The 19,308-nt window shown below is 42.1% G+C and overlaps 1 protein-coding gene across 9 annotated transcripts in view; it reads right to left on the reverse strand.

The window, feature by feature from the left end:
• Positions 1-19,308, reverse strand: part of APP (amyloid beta precursor protein) — a 191,234-nt gene that overhangs the window by 110,430 nt on the left and 61,496 nt on the right. For all 9 annotated transcript variants that reach the window (XM_084843562.1, XM_084843560.1, XM_084843557.1 and 6 more), the window contains exon 2: positions 16,487-16,654. In XM_084843562.1, the coding sequence (XP_084699688.1) occupies positions 16,487-16,654 (168 nt within the window). The remainder of the gene's footprint in view (positions 1-16,486; positions 16,655-19,308) is intronic.

Below are 19,308 nucleotides of genomic sequence, written 5' to 3' on the forward strand. Positions count from 1 at the left end.
CGCCACAGAAACAAGTTCCTTCCCATGAAGGCTAAGGACCAGTTCACATACGCGAAGCCTTTTACCTCAAGACAGCACTTTCAGCATTCACTCTCAGCATTCACCAGCACTTTCAGCATTCATGGCAGCCATCCCCACTACATGCTTGGTTCACACCAATATGTGCAGGTTGCTTCCCTTCCCTCCCCATGCCATATCCTATTTATGGGCCCTTCTCGGGAACAACAACACTATCTGCTATATACAGATTTTCCTACCCTATCAGGTTAGAAGAGGGACCTGTTAAAGCTTACTTCACTTACATTTGGTCTTTATAATTTAACAAAGCCAAATGTCTACTACAAATAGCAACATATTTTTATAATAAAAATTCTATTTTGTCATTTTCTTGTACCTCTCTCTTTTCCCAACTAACACATTAAAAAACACAGATGCACACCACACATTCTTTTATGCATTTTTCAATCGAAGCTCAACAATTAGTCTATGTATCACTACACACATTGTGTAAATGAGAAAAAAAGCCTGAACTATTTTCAGTACAGAAATGGCCTCTAGATACTTTGGAAAATGTAATTTTTACTAGGTCCAATAGCAGAACTAGCCTACTTTGAACAAACGTTGCATAATGACAAAAGAAAGCACAGAGTACAAAGAACCCTTCTGTTCTATTTCATTTCAATGACTAGATTCCTAATTTCTTGCTTTGTTCAACTCTACAACAACAAAAACGGTTTTGAGTTTCTCAGTCAAGGGTGTTTCCAGACGAGGCCTTTTATTGTACAATCGCCCGGCCTCATTCACAGAATTTGGGGAGGGTGTCTAGACCACAATGTCTTCCATTTGTAACTCCCCTGTGTTTTCTGCCACTTCTTCCATCTTTTTTTCTCACCACTGAAAATTCATTAAGGAGGGAAAGAAGGAATAGCTGCACAATGTCCTTTGGCTGGTAACTCTAGGAGCTCTTGGTCTGGAAGCACCCTTAATCAATTACCAGTAGCATGGATATTGGGAAACAAAAACTCCTGCAAGGCATGTTACCTTAAGGGACATTAGATCATCATGATCACTTTGAAGTAATATAACTTCCATGTTTATTTGACTCTGAGGACAGATTCACTGCTTTGCAGATCATCAATAGGAGCCATCAAGGCTTGTGTGACTCAAGAATTCTTGACTTTGTTCTTGTTTAAACTAAAGGTTACAGAAGTAAGCCTGAAGGAGCAAGAGGGGAGTCCAAATCCAATTATAAAATAACTCTCATGACCTGTCTAGATTGCACAACAATTTTTTTTAATGAACTACGGTTGTCATCTTAAACACTTACTAATGAGTAAACCATGCACGGTGCAATTTACTTCTGAGGAGACATGCTGAGGATTGCACTATAATTCTTTCTTTCTTCTTTAATTACTGATCACAATTTTGGAATACAAAATGTACTGAAGAATAAGCCAAGACCAGAACCAGGCTTGTGGGCACTCAGCATAGTGCTGCAAATCCCCTCACCCCGGTACCGATGACCTATCCCTACCAGAATCCTGCTGGAATCTCTGCGGTGCCTGATGCCACTTGGGCCACCTGGCCTTGCAGACAGTGTAGCTGCTGGACATCACCTCCTCAAGAAAGATTTTCCTGGAGTCATGCAGGTGCTGTTGGGAGTGGAATGGCTGCTCAGTTCCTTTCTGCCTCAGTTGGCTGCCATATTATAACTACAACAATGCAATGGCCAACTGAGTATTGCATTGTAGAATTGTCCAGGTCCCAACAGCACCAATGCTGTGTGATACCATTTAGGCCTGTCCAGAGGAAGGGGGTGACTTGTGGCTGAAGCACTGCTGGAGCCAGTGTCCTTAATAGATTTTGACGGGGGGGGGGGGGTTGTAAGTGGTGGTGGGTGAGGATGGCAGAGGGCCAGGAAAGATGGCCTCAGTCAGCTGATGACTCTGGGTCAGCATAAGCTCATGTCATCTATCCACTTTAGCTTGGCATTTACTAAAGCAAAGCAAGCAATTTGCCAATTGTGCTAATTACTTGCACTGTAGCTGTTGTCCTCCACCTTGTGAAAAAATTTTTTCAGAGCTGAACAAGTTGCCTACCTCTGCTTGAGAGGATTGTGGCACAGCAAGGATAGCTCTAATTTCTGCCCTAGAAATTACAGTGCAACAAACCAGAACCAAAAGTACAGAGCAACAAGATGCAACATTTGATGGATCCAACAGGAAAGGAAAACCCTGCTCCAAATGACTCAAGCAAGTACATCTAAAGATGCATGGTGGGAAAAATAAACACTCACTCACTAACCCACTGCTCAAAATCACCAACTATCTGACCTCAGGGAAACCTTTTGCAAAACTGAATACAGCAGTCAGACATGCGCATAAATAAATAAAAAAACTTCCAGGCCCATAATAGCTACTGTGCATTTATTGTGCTTTTCGGGGGCGGGGGGAGGGATGGACCCATAAAGACTTCTCATGGCCAAGTACATAGAGGAAAAATTCTAACATTTTTAGATGACAGTAAAAAAAAGCCTGTCCTGACACATAAAGCATCACAACTGAATTACCAGACTTTTAAAGAGGAAGAGCTCCTTCGTACATTTATCCAGCTCTGACTTATGATCAATCTTAATTCCATGATCGTGCGGCCCTAAATTTGTTTCATCACATTGAAACTTTATTTATTTATTTATTTATTACATTTCTATACTGCCCAATAACCAAAGCTCTCTGGGCAGTTTACAAAGATTAAAAACATTTTAAAATATAGTATACAGATTTTAAAAGCCAATTACATAAAAAAATACATGAACAGACAATATACACAAAAAACATATATCTAAAACAACTTCAAACAAGCAATCTCAAAGCAAACAACCATAACTTTAAGCCATTCCAGGATCAATTAAAACGTATCATATACTGCCAAATGCCTGGGAGAAGAGAAAGGTCTTAACCTGGTGCCGAAAAGATAACAATGTTGGCACCAGGTGGGCCTCATCGGGAAGATCATTCCATAATGTGGGGTCCACCACCAAGAAGACCCTCTCCCTTATTGCCGTCTTCTGAGTTTCCCTCGGAGTAGGCAGCTGGAGGAGGGCCTTAGATGTTGAGTGTAGTGGACAGGTAGGTTTGTGTCGGGAGAGGCGCTCTGTCAGGTACTGTAGTCCAAGCTGTGTAAGGCTTTATAGGTTAAAACCAGCACCTTGAATCGGGCTTGGAAACATACAGGCAGCCAGTGCAAGCGGGCCAGAATCAGTCTTATATGTTCAGACCTTCTGGTCCCCATTATCAATCTGGCCGCTGCATTTTGCACAAGCTGCAGCTTCTGAACCATCTTTAAAGGCAGCCCCACATAGAGTGCATTGCAGTAATCTAACCTGGAAATTACCAGAGCATATACAATTGAAGCCAGGTCATCCCTGTCCAGATAGGGGTGTAGCTAGGCCACCAACCAAAGTTGGTAGAAGGCACTCCATGCCACTGAGACCACCTGAGCCTCAAGTGACATTGATGGCTCAAGGAGAACCCCCAAGCTATGAACCTGCTCCTTCAGGGGGAGTGTAACCCCATCCAGAACAGATTGAGCACCCTCCATCTGGTCAGAAGAACCACCCACCAACAGCATCTCAGTCTTGTCTGGATTGAGTTTCAGTTTATTAGCCCTTATCCAGTCCATTGTTGTAGCCAGGCACCAATTTGGCACATCCACAGCCTCACCTGAAGAAGATGAATCGGAGAAGTAGAGCTGCGTGTCATCAGCATACGGATAACAACACACTCCAAAACTCTGGATGACCGCACTCAACAGTTTCATGTAGATGTTAAATAGCATGCAAGACAAAATTGACCCCTGTGGAACCCCATTCTGGAGAATCCATGGGGCCGAGCAATATTCCCCAAGCACCACCTTCTGGAGCCAACCCTCCAGGTATGAGCAAAACCACTGCAATGCAGTGCCTCCCACTCCCAGCTCAGACAATTGTCCCAGAAGGATACCATGGTCGATGGTATCGAAAGCCACCGAGAGATCAAGGAGAATCAACAAGGTCACACTCCCGCGTCTCTCTCCCGACATATTGCAAACCACTCACATTCAGCTCTGACCACCTTAAGCGCTGGTGGCCAGGGACCTGAAGTTTTTGGCTGGCCTTGTAATGGAACAGCAAAGGAAGCCCACCTCCACTTTTTCTGCAGGAGAGCCAGGGAGGGATAATTCTGGCTTCTGCTGATGCTCGGCAAAGGGGCTCAAAGACCTATTGCTGAGCGACGGCTGAAGAAGGCTCCCTGGCCACTTTCTCTGGCTGGGGGAAAAGGGCTGGGAAGCACATAGACTTCAGCCACAGTTTTGCAGCGGGGCCTTGGCTCTCTGACAAGCAGTGATGCTTTCTGGAAAATATTGAACGGGAAAAATCTCTAGAAAATTTCCCAATGCAAATTAGATTAATGTGCATAGGGTCATTTGCATAGGGAAATTTTCAGTTTGCATTGGAAAATGTTCTGATGTCCTAGTGCAGGACTGGCCAACTCATGTTCCTGCAGATGTTTTGGCTTACAGCTCCCATTATCACCCACCTGTCAGGGTGGACAGTGAGCCCATAGAATCCCAGAGTAGTTCTGATTCAGAGGAAGAGCAGTCGCTCCTGGGAGAGGAGCGCGCTCCTCTTTCCCAGGGCCAACAGCTGACGGAGATTCCTCCCACCAGCATTCCTAGCTTAGATAGCAGTCCAGGGAGTGGCAGAGCGCGGGAAGCAGACTTGGTGGACGCGCGATGCCGACGCAGAGAGCGGCGCCAAATGGAGGGCGCAGAAAGGAGGCATAGTGCCCGGTTGGCGCGCAAACAACAGCTGCGCCCAGAGGATCCAAGGGAAAAGGGGAGGGACTCTCCCTAGTCCTTAAGTTCAGGGGTCTGCCAGTAATTCCCTTTCAAACGGGGACCAACTGTTCCAACTTAGGGCACAGGTGCTCTGCTGCTCAGATCTAGTTGCTAACGGTAGAGTTGTTAAGTTGTAAAAGAAGAATAAAGCTTTGAAAGGAACCCCTTTGTCTGTGTCTGGACTTGGCTACTGGATTAGACTGAGAGAAGCCTCCAAGGAGCCCTTGACACCACCATTGGCTCAGCTGGTTAGCACTAATGGGAGCCGTAGACCAAAACATTTGGAAGGCCATAGGTTGCCCAGTCTTGCCCTAGAGAAATCTAATTTAGCATGCTTATTTTTCTTGAATTTAGTAAACAACAACAAAGCTTAAAAAGAAAAGAACCCCGTCTTAATTTTTTGGCACAATGCACCACAAGTATTTGACCTGAAATATTTTGAGGGGGGAAATTAAAGCACACGCAATGTGATTTAAATGTTATATTATGTAGAATTTTTTATTGGAATTCTTGTAAAAATGTAGGGTTAATAGCCTGTACTTCCCTTAGAGTGTTTAAATTTAAGGGGGGAAAGGTACTGAAAATTGCTGACACACTAACTAATTTTAGCAACCCCAAAATGTGCACAATATGTGACAACCACTCATCTATTTCAATAGAGTTCAACGCTCTTTCCCTAAGATTGTTGGGGCACCTTCAGTTTCGCTGTCACTATGTCTTAGTTCTATTCCCCTCTGAGACATATATGTATTTCAATGACAATGACATACATGTATTTTCTCATATACTTGCCAAGGATAACCACCTGAAAAACATCAGTTACAACTCAGCTTTGAAACTGCCAAGTTTGCCTAATATTACATTTGCAATTGGCATACATTCATTTTTACTAATGAACTTATGAAACAGAAAATTCTCCACTTCATATCGCTCCTGCCAAGGAACAGCTGAAGAACTCTCCGCCCACCTCTCTCCACTGCAGAAAAGAGGTGGGGAGAGTGTGGGCTTGAACCACTGTTCAGCAGTGAGACTCTGAGCTCCCCTCCCCCAGCCACGAAGAAGCAGCTGACCCCCCCCCCCCACACACACACACTCCTCTTTTTCTTGCAGGAAAGAGGCAGAAGCTTGTTGGTCTGGACACATGTGGACAAGGCACTCAGGTGTGGGGGAGTTCTTTGCTACACCAAGTGATGTCCAGCCTTCCACCCAATCTTGGAGCTAGGGAGGGCTTGCAGTGAAGCTACCAGAATGATCCCTGCTCACCTCTGCAGTTTAAAGTTGGGATGAAGGCTTGTTGTTCATCATGCTCTCCAGAGGTGCCACAGTGGCTATGGAGAGTGTAACTGTCAAAGCCTGTTGATCATTGTGTTGTCTACATCAGCCTTCCTCAACCTGATGCCCTCCTCTTTTTTTGGACTATAACTCCTAGGATGCCTGACCACTGATCATGCTGGCTATGGCTGATGGGAGTTGAAGTCAAGAACATTGGGAGGGCACCAGGTTGGGGAAGGGTGGTCTATATAATATACAATCAGTTACTTAAGGACCAACTGAAGGGCAAAGTCTTCTCCAGACTGTGAACAACAGAGAGCTGCACTGATCATCCAAAACAAATCCGAGGCTGGGATGAATAAAAGCAGCCTTCCCCACCTGGTGCATTCTAGCAGGGTTGGACTACCACTCCCATCATACCCAGCCACCAGGGAAAGGCTGAATGAAAGAGACTGGTACAAATTACACTTGAAGATGCTTTACCTTAAAAACCAACAACAATCTTTTCCTCCTGTTCTGATATATCATCAGGACCATCAAACAAAAACACAGATTAATTTGTATTTTGTTTTAAAATTACATTTTTGCCTTCTCAGGGAGCATAAACACAGTTCCATAAACTGTTTTTTTCTTCTTTCAGACTCAAACATAAAAAAGAAATACATATAAAACTTCCTCATGCCTTTAAAAACTGTTTTCTTATATGTATTTAAACAACTGGTATTGTAAAAACCAGACCTGTTTTTTATTCTTAAGGAAGGAGAGAGCAACAAAAACATTAAAAGAAAATAAGACTAGCTACGAAAGCAATTTCAACCTTGGCCAGTCCTTTGCGAGCGCAATGTTAGAAGCACTTATGTGAATTTTCTAAATCTTTATCAATACAGACATTTCCTAACTTTTAAGATTGCCTCAGCCACTTGATACCATGATAACTTCCCTTAAGCCTTATCTTCCTCTCAGCCCCTCTCTCTTGCCATCCTAAACACAGCTGTTGAATTAATCAGCCTTGTCTCTTCACGCGTACCAGCCCTGGGCAGGCAAACTGGATTATTTTGCTCCTAAACCCTTATGCAATTTTACTTTAAACTTCTCCTCATATGTGCCGCCTCCTCTATTAAAATGTTTACCATAAGGAACATTTCCTTCCTTTCTTGCCTTCATAAAAATAAATTGCTCATCTCATAATATAAATCTAAATTATTTACAAACATTTCCTTCCAGTTTACTTCCTAATACATAAGTTGCATTAACAAAGTCTGTCACCCTCCTTCCAAACCAGTATAATATTAGCCAAAGGCTAATATAAAGCTATAGATATAAAGCTATATAGAGCTATATAAAGCTATAGATTAGTATTACATATGCAAGCCTTGGACTCCCCTCCCCTCTTCTCCAGTGTGTCTACGAGGAGATTGGAAGCCTTCGCTTTTGTTTTCAACTAACCACAGTTACTCGTTATGTCTGAACATGGACAAACTGGTGTTTAATGTTAACCAGGGGTGCAATTCAAGCTTAAGAAAGTAGGCCCTCACAGATGATCCAAGTCCACTGTTAGGCATTCTAGAGCTTATTGTAGTTTATTTAATTTTGTGTGTCTGTGTCTACTGTGTGTGTTGTAATAAAAATAAACTGAAATTTAATTTCTGGCGTTCTTTGTTAACCTAAAAAAAAGGAAGAGGTTAAATACTGAGACACCTAGATAATAACTAGGTAGGCTGGGCTAACTCTTGAAAAGAACTAAGTAGGTCAGTCCCAGCCTGAACGCCACCGTTGGTGTTAACTACGATTTAGGGAAACAAGTCAACTTCATACTGTGGTGTATGATCCTGGATTGTTTCCTTAAGCCATAGTTAAGATTAACTACAGTTTCAGGTTCAGACATAAACCATGCTTAATTGATTCCAACCTCTTCCTAGCAGCTGTGCTGGGGGAAGAGAAGGGAGGAGAGAACACCCAAGCCCAAGGTTTAGGTAGGTAATGTAAACTATGGTTCAGTGTTATGTCCGAACCAGGCTAATACGTTCTGCTTTTGCTAATATCCATTTTAACTCTACTCATAATCACAACAAATATGGCTAGTCCCCACAAGTAGCTGAAGATAATGACATGAGGTTTGATATAAAAACAGACTCAGGATGCCGTTCACATCAGGACCACTTCACATATTATAGGGTTAAATGTTCAGGCAAAAAACTGTGCATGCTACAAATACATATGTACAAAAGGTACATATTATAGGAGGTATATACAACAGGGATGCAGGATTAGGTCTGGCTTTCAGCTGTGCATGTGCATAAACAACGTGCAGATGTGAGAGTCTTACTTTTCTTAACAGAACTCAAATCCCATCAATTCAAATTTTCTCCCTTCAACTCTATAGATATCATTAACTGGTCTGCACAGCAGTTCTGCAAGTTGTCACACAGATGCTCTCTAATGGGGAAGATAAGTAAACCAACAATATGGAGGCTCATTTAAAACCGGAACTTACATTCCTGCGCAACCTGTAAAGTACAACACTTTCTACATACTTTTACAGTGCAATCCTATACATGTCTACTCAGAAGTAAGTCACACTGAGTTCAAAGGGGCTTACTCCCAGGTACGTTGGTATAGGATTGCTGCTTTAGTTACATAGATACCACCACCGTTAGTCCAAAACCCTGACAGATAAGATGCCAAATTTAGATGGTACCATCTATGAGGCCGATTCTGCTGGAAGTTTTCCAGTTGCACTAAATTTATCTGCAGGGAAGGCAAAAAGGGAAATATTGGATTTGGGATATAACTTCACTACATTGCCCCATATGTCTTAAAAGTGTATCCACGGCTAGATGCTGTTTCAGCAGTAGCTGTTTGTGAGTCTGTAATGCAGCCTTCCCCATCCTGGTGCCCTACAGATGTATTGGACAACAACTCCCAACATCCCCGGCCAGCATGCTATAATTAATACACAGTTACAAATGAGTACATTTTTATTAATATAGTCCGTGTATGTGTGTGTGTGTGTGTGTGTTTGAGAGACAGAGAGTTGGTATATATTATTTAGACAAACAATTCAGTGCTTGGACTGAACCCTTCACTTGTCTTTTCTCCCATTTTCTCCCTTAGTCACTTCTGCTTTTCCTTTCCTTTTTTCCTGACATCTATTGCAATTTATGTATAGACAGATGCTTTTGTAGGATTTGAAATAAGTTTAACTTTTTAAAAAAAAAATCTCAAAGCGCATTTTACCAATATATTAAGTTAGAAGTTAGTGAAGTCAAAACATCTGATTGCTAAATGACAACGCATTTTGTAGGTCTTCTTTTAAAGAGACAACACTTGATAATTCTATTCAACAGCTGTTCCAACTTCCACCACTTTATATAATGACCTACTTTATGTCAACATTCTCCTTTGGGCCTCGTGTGAGCTGTCACAAATGAACAGGCCTGGGAACTCATTTTTTTTAATAATCTAATTAATTTATGCACTCCTGGTTTTACTATAGAAGTAGCCAAAGGCAATTTACTAATCTAAGAAGTTGGATTCAGTTTAAAGCATATCTTAGGCGACAGAAACAGCTGTGATTTCCCCTTCTCATGAAACCCACTTCAGGGTCTAACTACAAAAAAATATAAAGCTGGAAAATGTAGTCATGCTCAGACTTTGAAATGGTGATCCCAGAAATGGTGATCCAAATAATTCAAAACACATCAATGAATTCAAAACCAAAGTTATATTCAGTTTCATTTTATATTGCAAATGGCCTAACTTGCAGTACACAGAGTAGACTGAAAAAGGTTCTAGCAAAAAAGAGAGAGGAAAAAAAACTATATAGTTTTGCCATTGTAACTAAAAACGGAGAGAAAGAGAGTAGAATGTAAGGGGCTAATACTATATGTGGTGGTGGCAGATTGTTATGTTTGCACGTCCAGAGCAGTTGGATGCAATTCCTCATCATGCCGTCAAGGCTGTGGAGCTGTCCGACCTGGCAAGAGCTGCAGAAGCAGGTCATAGGCAAGAAGGGCTGAACCAGCAGGGGAGCTGTCCAGCCAAGGAATCCAAGAGCCAATGGGCTGAGCATATAGAGATGTTCCACCAGCAACCACCAGGCAGCAACTGAGTGGTTTTATAGTTTGCCCAGCTGCCCCACACCCTTCCAAGAGCATTGCTGGTCCCCTGATCCATCAGTTCTTTCTTCCTCCTCCTCCTCCTCCCAAGTAAAGCTGTGAGTTGGGAGGCTTCATGCTGCCAAATGGGCACTGTGTCTCCCAATCTTGGTTTCAGCTGAGGTCCATCATTGGTTCTACTCTTGGAGTTCTGGTGTACTGCTAAGCGTCCAGAGTTGGGCTGTGATGTGGGGTGGAAAATGTTCCATGGAGCTGGAAATTTTTCCAGTGCTTTATTTTCCAGGCCATTTAAATTATTCTCCCCCTTTTAACCTCACAACCATGTGAGACAGCTGAATCTGAGAAATAGTAACTAGTCCCAAGTCACATGGTGAGTTTCATGGCTTAGTGGGGATTTGAACCACAAATTTTTCCCGTACTCTAACCACTACACTATGCTGGTTCCCATCCTTCTAGGTCAGGCCTGATCTTTGCCTAACAGCCCACCTCACCTTGAGCTTCACCCTCTTGTTCTGTGTGTCCCAGTCCTGTTCCTGAGACAGAATACTTTGCCCTGACATCAGCTTTCCTGGACTCGCTCTCCTTGGTACTGTTTGCTGTATTCAGATTGTCAACTAGTTTGCAAGCATATCTACTTCTGACTTGAATGCTGTTCTCCCTAATGCTTCTCACCCTGATTGGCCAGCTTACCCAGTTCCAGAGCCATACTCACAACTAACTCTGCCTTTGTATTGAACTTCCTATGGATCTTATTCAGCACTCCATCCAAATCCCTTCCCAAGCCTACTGAGAGTCACACCTCAGCTCCTTTGTACTCATCTGCCTACGGCTGAGCACCAACACAGGACACATATGGCTGTTTCCACAATTCTTAGAATCTGGCACAAGAAGCTGTAGACTGTATTTTGCAAAGGCTTGAGTCTGTTGTATAGTCTGGGGACAAAAAGCCATACTGTTTGTTTGATGGGTTGTTCAAGGACTAAACAATTCAGCATTTAACCTATGGTTTGTTATTGGGTTAACCACTGGATTCTTTAGCCCCTAAACAACCTCGCGCTCCAGGTTCACACATCAAACTCAGTAACCTATGACCCGTCCTTGATTAGGCTGCTGATTAAAAGCAGAAGTGGCTGACACACTGCAGCATGCCTGCTCTCTCCTGCTCATGCATGGCAAATCTTGGGTTAAATAACCCATGATTTGCCACTGCATCAGAATCAGGTGTATAAGGCTTCTTAGCTGGATAAAACTTCAACACAGACAATTCCTGGAAGACAATGTAAATCTATCATAAGTGCCAATATATTAGCTTTTAACAACTATTTGAAGAATACTTGCCCAACACAAGTATGCTTTGGGCTAGTGTTTCCTGAACAGCACCTCCTCATTGCCACATGACAAACTGCTTTTGAAACTGGAGGAGTGTTGAAAAACAAATTGTGATATGACTGGGGACTGTGTGTGTGTGTGTCCTGTTCAAAGGGTGTCTTCTGTTCAAATAATTTTAAAAAGTCAAACTTCACTGGGTTTGCCCAAAATCTTGGGCTTGCCCAAGGCAGCACTTTGGATCTTGACCCATGTTAAGTAGAACTAATGATTTAGAGAGTAGCTGAAGGTGTTTAATCTCATATGCCAGTATGAAGAAATACATTTTAAGATTATGTAGCATAAAGGTTTTAGAATTTTCAGGACAACAGCAGCAATACTTTAAAGAAGCTGCGACCTATTGCAACTTGATTTCTAATATTATGAAAAGGGTGGTAGAGGTTGTTACCCTTTGTACATCTTCTGATTCCTCAATGTACCAGGGTGCTTCAGGGTGGGCGAGCTATTACCATCAACATTCCACACAACTAAACAACACAACTGAGTGTTTCAGTATTCAGACTGTGTAATAAAGCCACAATATGTGTTGAAAAGACCTCCACAAATGTCAAGGTTATAAAGGATAGAAAATTAACAGCCTTTTCCAGACAGACAAAAAGAAAGTTGAAGCAATCATTTTTGCCTCATGTTGACTCACAAATGACTGTTCCACTAGGAATTTTTTTAATGGGTACCTCAATCAGAGCAAGCAGCTCAACACTCTGACATCCAAAACCTCTTCAAGCAGCTCCACATACACAGCCAAATACCACTGGCAGGCTGTAGTTTGTCTTTCTAGGTGACATATATTCAGATGGGAAAGTGAACAAGATCAGAAAAGGCAAAGATTCTTGACAAGGCACCAAGGACCTGGCAAAACCCACATTCCTAAATGAGCTTAGCATATTCTGGGGCAGCCTTCCCCAACCTGATACCCTCCAGATATTTTGGACTTCAACTCCCATCAGCCCCACCCAGCATGGCTAATGGTCAGGAATGCTGGGAGTTGTACTCTGAAATACCTGGAAGACACCCATTTGGGGAAGGCTGTTCTAGGAGATCCCAAAAGGCATCATGCATTTTCATCAATGTGTATATCCAAGACCGACAGAAGGTTCATAACGATACCTCATCTTCACTATTACTACTAGTAATCGGAGACACTGGTCAGCGACTATGGCCTGATAAGAATGAGCCTCAGCGATCCTCTGGTTTGCAAGTTCCCCCCATTCTTCTGGCGCAGTCCTATGTTCATTTCCAGTTAAGTGATCTTGAGTAGCAGGGCTGGGAAACATCTCTGTTAGACTTTGGAAAGCTGTTGCCAGTTAAGGTAGGCAGTATCGGCTAGATGGACTAAGACACTGGTAAGACTTTGCCGTATAAGGCAGCTTTTTTCTGTTAGTAAATAGTAGGATCTTATTATTACATCTGAATGTAAAAAAATGAATACATTACACAAAATGAAAATGGAATCAGGACTGGATTTGCCAGAAATGTGAGAAACACCAGATGTGCAACTATATAAAGAAGAATATAAACTGATTTAGATATCAGAAAGTTGCTTGTCTTTGTAAACGGTATAGATACCAGAAGGTCGCTTGTCTTTTTAAAGTGCGTAGTCACAATATAACAGTTTTAACATGACCTCCTCTTGGAAGGTGTACTTTGGTACCAGTGACACAATTTTTCTCCAATAGATGTTTCTTCTACTTGACAGGTTGTTCTGCCTAACAAGCAAACAGTACACCTGTGGGGAATGCTTCTTACTTGATGAACTATCTACAACCTTGTTTCAACTGCTCTGTATTTGGGAAGGGATGCAAGATATATTCAATTGGTTATTCCCTTGCATTCCCCAAAAGCAGCATTTGGAAAATGGCTCAATAAAATGCAAGTGTGAGGGTGAGGTTGGGGAGGCTGGGAGAATGCTGGGAGTTGTAGGACTTTTCCTGTCTAAACATGCAAGGATTGCACCCTAAGTCTTGTATTTACAAATGTCATCAAGCATTTATATATTAACATACACATTTCATTTTGGAACACATTTTTAAGGAAGTGAGGCCAAAAGATCAAGCAGTGGAAGAGATGGCTATAAAATGCATCAGAGTACTATGCCAGGATACAGTAGCTGAGTGGTAGAGTGCTTGCTTTGTATACAAAAGGTCCAGGTTCTATCCTGGCATCTTCAGGTAGGGCTGGGAAAGACACACACACACACACACACACACACACACACAACCCTGGAGACTACTGCCAGTCAGTGCATAGACAATACTGAGCTAGCAATGATCTTGAGTCAGTATAAGGAAGCTTACTAGGTTCCTCAAATGAGTAAGATCCAATTGGCATGGGTACGGGCCACTTGCAAGCAGGTTTTAATCATGTGAACAGTGCCCATCTTTAAAAAGGCTCCCGCCTGCCCATCTGACTCATCTTTCATTTATATTAGCAGCAGCCATCCAAGACACAAAAAGATTAGCCTCACTGAAAAAGTATTATGATGGAAGGGAGGGGGAGGGGGAGAATAATTCTGTTGTTAATAAGAAGCAGGAGAAAAAATAATACTCCTGCTTTTTGTGCCTGCAGTTACACTCCTGTGCTTTGATATTACGTTGTGTCCTGCTAACAGGAAATTTGAAAACTTGCACAAATCTCCCTGCATCTGATCTGCAGTGCGGTCCTGCTAGCTAGATAATTGAAGGAACAAACAGGACAAAAAAGTAACAGGATATAACATATCACTCTCTCCCCTTCCAGAATACAGAGCATGCATGGTGAGTCGAGCAGTAAAGGAACCCAAAGAGGAGCAGAAGACGCAGGTTGCCTTAATGCTACTATTGTTGATATCCATTTGCTTCTTCTGATGTTGGTGTTTAGTCTTCCAGCTTTCTACTCTTTTCAGCAGAGCCCAATATAAGTACCTATCAGCTCCCAAATTCTCTCAGCTGTCACCAATTACTCTCAAAATAACTGGTGGGGGGCTGGGGGGGAGATATGCAATGTACTATGCTTAAGTAAATTCATTTTGAATGTAGTTAGAGACAGAGCCCTACAAATTCCCCAAACTGTGCCATTTAGAATTCAGCCATCTCCACCTAATACTCTTCCATAAACTGACAACTCATTTTAAAAACGTAAATGGTTTCACACCTTTAGGACAACAGAAAACAAACAAACATATGAACAAGGCACAATTCATATACTGTTGCTTGGAATATTCTGAAATTTATATTAGTGTATTATATTATATTATATTAGTATATTATTATATTATGTTAGTGTATAATATAATAATCTTATAAATATAACATTTATAAGACCAACCAAAAAGTAACAAAAAACTGCAAGCTTTCAAGTTCTCCAGATCTCTTCACCAGGGAAGATGTTACAAAAAGCAGGGTGCGAGAGATGGGGAAGGGGAAAAATGGCTGAAGTCACAGGGGCTGTTCACACAACACACTAACCCACACTCAGTGGTTGAGAGTGGGTTTTGAACCGTGGGTTGTTTGAACCATGGGTTACTGTGTTGTCTGAACACAGCTAGGGTGGCTTTTTAACCATGCAGTTTGGTTTATTTTTCTCAGCAAGCCACCTTAAGAACCCATGGTTTGTTGTTGGGCTGTTCAGGGTGGTTAACAAGCCACACTGCATGGTTAACAAGCCACTTGGCTGCGTTCAGATAACAGGATAACCCACCCTGTGGAAAATGTGCTGCGTGCAGGTAATACATTAACCCACAGCTCAACAAGCAACTCACAGTTCAAAACAACCCACATTCAACCACTGAGTGTGGATTAACGTGTTGTGTGAAGAGCTGTTTTGAACCATGGGATGTTTGTTGAGCAATGGGTTAGCATGTTGTCTGAACGCAGCACGTTTTCCCAGGGTGGAATTACCATTTTCACAGGAGGGCCATTTTTCTGAAAGTTCAATTACAACCCAAAACAGCTATTTCTATGTCGCTTCATATTACACAATCATTTTCCTTTTGTGAAGGCTGAATGTGAAAAAGTAAAAAAAGCCATCCTTCACTGACTCATTCCCATGACCAAATTGTCATCAGCCTAGACTCATCTTAGAATATAAACATGGACAATAATCCATTTTTTCTTAGTCAGCCCTGCAAGGCTAACAAACTGCAGAAAACCAACACACAGTTGTTTGTACAGGTAAAAGGTAAAGGTAAAGGTGTCTCCAGCCAGTCATGTCTGACTCTAGGGGGTGGTGCTCATCTCCATTTCTAAGCTGAAGAGCCAGTGCTGTCTGAAGACGCTTCCGTGGTCATGTGGCCGGCATGACGCTGTTGCCTTTCCCGCCGAAGCGGTACCTATTTATCTACTTGCAGTTTCTTGCTTTCGAACTGCTAGGTTGGCAGGAGCTGGGACTGAAGATGGGAGCTCACTCCGTCATGTGGCACTTGGGTCTCGAACTGCTGTCCTGCCAACCTTCCGGTCTGCAGTTCAGCGTCTTAACCACTAGGCCACTGCATTTGTACAGGAGAAAGTAATAAACTCGGACTTGACACACTGTGTCCGATTATGACATCAGGAGTGGCTTATCTCTTATTTGCATTACTTTGACATGAACTAGAGACTAGATTAAAGAACAGCACTTCTTATCTTCAGAAGAGCTATGAAACTATCAGCCCTGGCAAACTGAATCCCTTTGTTAGCTCCTGGCAGAACCCACTGGTCACAACCTCAACCAGAGAAAGTCACATGAAATGGAAGAAAAGGAAGCAGCAATCCAGGGGGAAATAAGAAGATACCTCTTTAAAACTGGATGAAGATTTGCATCCTTGGTGGCTGAGGTTTAATAATAAAGAAAAGTTTTATGTTTAATTAGAAACTTACTTGTTGGCAGTACTGCAAAATGTCTTCTTTTGTCGAAATGCAGCTCTTCGTTCCAGAAGGATCGGATTCCCATTTTCCATTCTGAACATTCATATGCATATTCAGTTTGCCACAAAATATGGCTACTTGGGGCTCTGCCAACAGGCCAGCATTTCCATCAGTAGGCACCTAGGAGAAGAGATAGACATTATTAGTGTGTTATATTACAACTTAGAACAACAAACCAGGGGTGGAGGCAGGATGTGCTTGGGAATAGACAGAAGGGTTAAAAGCAGAAAACAATCCCTTTGCTCATTAAGACCAGTAAAGCAAAAGGAAATGTCAGATTATTTACTGATCACGGGCTCTTGTCAATAGCCCTTTGGGAAGCGGCAAACAGGGAAAGTTAATGGCAGCCAACCTTTCATATATATACACCAGACACTTTGGTACTCCACAAGACAGGAGCGAGACTCTGATGTCATCAGAAGAAACGTAACAAGCTGCTTTATATACTACTACTTAAATACACACTACTATTGATCCATCCAGCTCAGTATTGTCTACACTGACAGACTAAAGCTCTCCAGGATTCCAGAGAGGGTTTCTTTCCAAGCCCTACCTGGAGATGCCAGGATTGAACCTGAGACTGTCTGCATGAAAAACATGGGCCCTACTACAGAGCTGCATCCCTTAAAGTCTGTCTCTTTAGCACAACTACTCTCTACAGCAGGGGTCACCATTGCAGGGTCCCCAACATCGTGCCTGCAGGCACCCAATTTTTTATATATATATATATATATATATATATACACACACACACACACATATACACACACACACACACCATTTTTAACATACATGGATTTATATGAAATGCATACAACTTTCTAGTAATTATACATGGGTTTCAACAAAAGCGCACCAAATATCCAAATAAGTATCCATTTGAAGGTGGTGTCTATACGCCACCTGTTCAAATATTGAAAGTGTTGCTAGGTCTTCAATCCATTGCATTATAGGAGGTGAGTGTTTATCCTTCCAAGGTTGTAATAGCAGGCTTTTAGTTGTCAAAAGGGCGCAGAGAATCCATTTACACTGACCATTTGTTAATTTCCATGAAACAGGTAAATAATTTAAAAAAGTGTGTACATCAGTGAATACCAAAGACTATTCCAGTACAAAAATGATCTGTGTAATAACCTCCTCCCCAAAAGAAGCAACTACTGGACACTGCCAGAACATATGTTTAAAAGAAGCATTAGCTGCATTGCAGTGCCAACAATTAGCCAAATTAGACAAACCCTTATTAAAGAGACGTTGTGGTGTCCAATAGGCACAAAACTAAAGTTTTTGCTAAATAAGGCGCAGCCTAAGATTCATAGACGCGACAGGTAGATGCCAAAGTGGCAATCCACAGATTAGGCATTTTGTGGTGGTGCCCACAGCACAGTCTCAAATTCCCAAATGTACCCATGGGTCCAAAAAGGTTGGAGACACCCGTTCTACAGAGTGGCAGGCAGGCATCAGCTAAATTAGTTCTGGTAGAAGGAAGCTCTACCAGAGTACCACCCTTTTCATGGGTCCTCCTCATCCTCTCTCCCTATTCCACCACAGAGAATAGGACATCTGGAAACCAGCCACACGCTTTTTAGCACTCAAGATGCAATGTCATATTCCCACACCTATAGCCAGCTAGACGTGGTCTCCTAGCCACAAGACAATATTACACCTCTCCATTCATCATGCTGGGTGACATTAAGTAGATAGCTTTGCTGTGCCTTCATGAAGCAGGAGATGCCCCTGCTTTACTCCCAAAGGCACTCCGAAATGTTTCTGCTGTAAGAGCTCAGTGTTTTTTTCAACTATGGCAGCTAATGTTTTTCTATGCTTTTTGAAGCCGACAGGGCATGGTGAAGCACCATTTGACAAAGCACCCTGGATGCCTAGAAGGCGCTTAGCAGCCTTGAAATGTACTGCTAGTCACAGTCTTGCTCATTATAAGGTTTTGGAGTTGCCAACCTTCCAGGCATTCAGTGTCTCAACACATCTGAACATTTCCTAAGATGTACATATTTTACAAGCCTCACATTTTTTGTTTGTTTGAAGTACACGACTCGAAGGCAGACAACATAGTTTGCACGCAGAAAGTCACTGGTTCAATTGCAGCTATCTCCCATTAAGAATCTCTGGTAGTAGGAAAAGTTCTTCCTGATATCTTGGGAGAACCAGTGCCAGTGAAAGGTGAAAAGCAGAATACCAATATGCAGATGCATCAATACGCCACAGATTCAAGGACAGCTCCATATGAATTATACAATTACTCTCTCATGCACCCAGTTATGATTAACGTCTCCTAGCATTGTTCCTTGAAAAGTCAGAAATGAATAACAGGTTTCAAAGTACATACAACACCAATGCGATCAGTTTCTGGTGGAGGCTGTATGTGAACTGGAAACATACCACTCCAACTACAACAGCTATATTTTTTTTGACACATACTTCAGTTGGACAGGCCTGCATATTATCTGATGGTACAAGTCACCTTACTTACATTTGTATCTACTGTGTTAACCAAACCTCCACATACAACCCTCCGCCCCAAAGTTTCCATATACTTGAATATATTCATTCATATATCATTCATCCAGTTTATTAAAACCAGTGCCACGTTTTGAAAGGTTTTAAATAGCCGCATTTTTTTCAGTTGCTACGGTAGTGTCATTAAAAAGAGCTGTCATTTGACACATGGGCCTTTGGTAACTTAATATTAATCCTCTTAAAAAAAACCCTCAAATTAATCTCAAGTAGCTTAGTGAGCAATAATAAAAGCATGTAACAGT

This window comes from Heloderma suspectum, chromosome 3 (genome assembly GCF_057233095.1).
Source record: "Heloderma suspectum isolate Gila_16-S chromosome 3, 16-S_ref, whole genome shotgun sequence".
In the NCBI taxonomy this organism is placed as follows: domain Eukaryota; kingdom Metazoa; phylum Chordata; class Lepidosauria; order Squamata; family Helodermatidae; genus Heloderma; species Heloderma suspectum.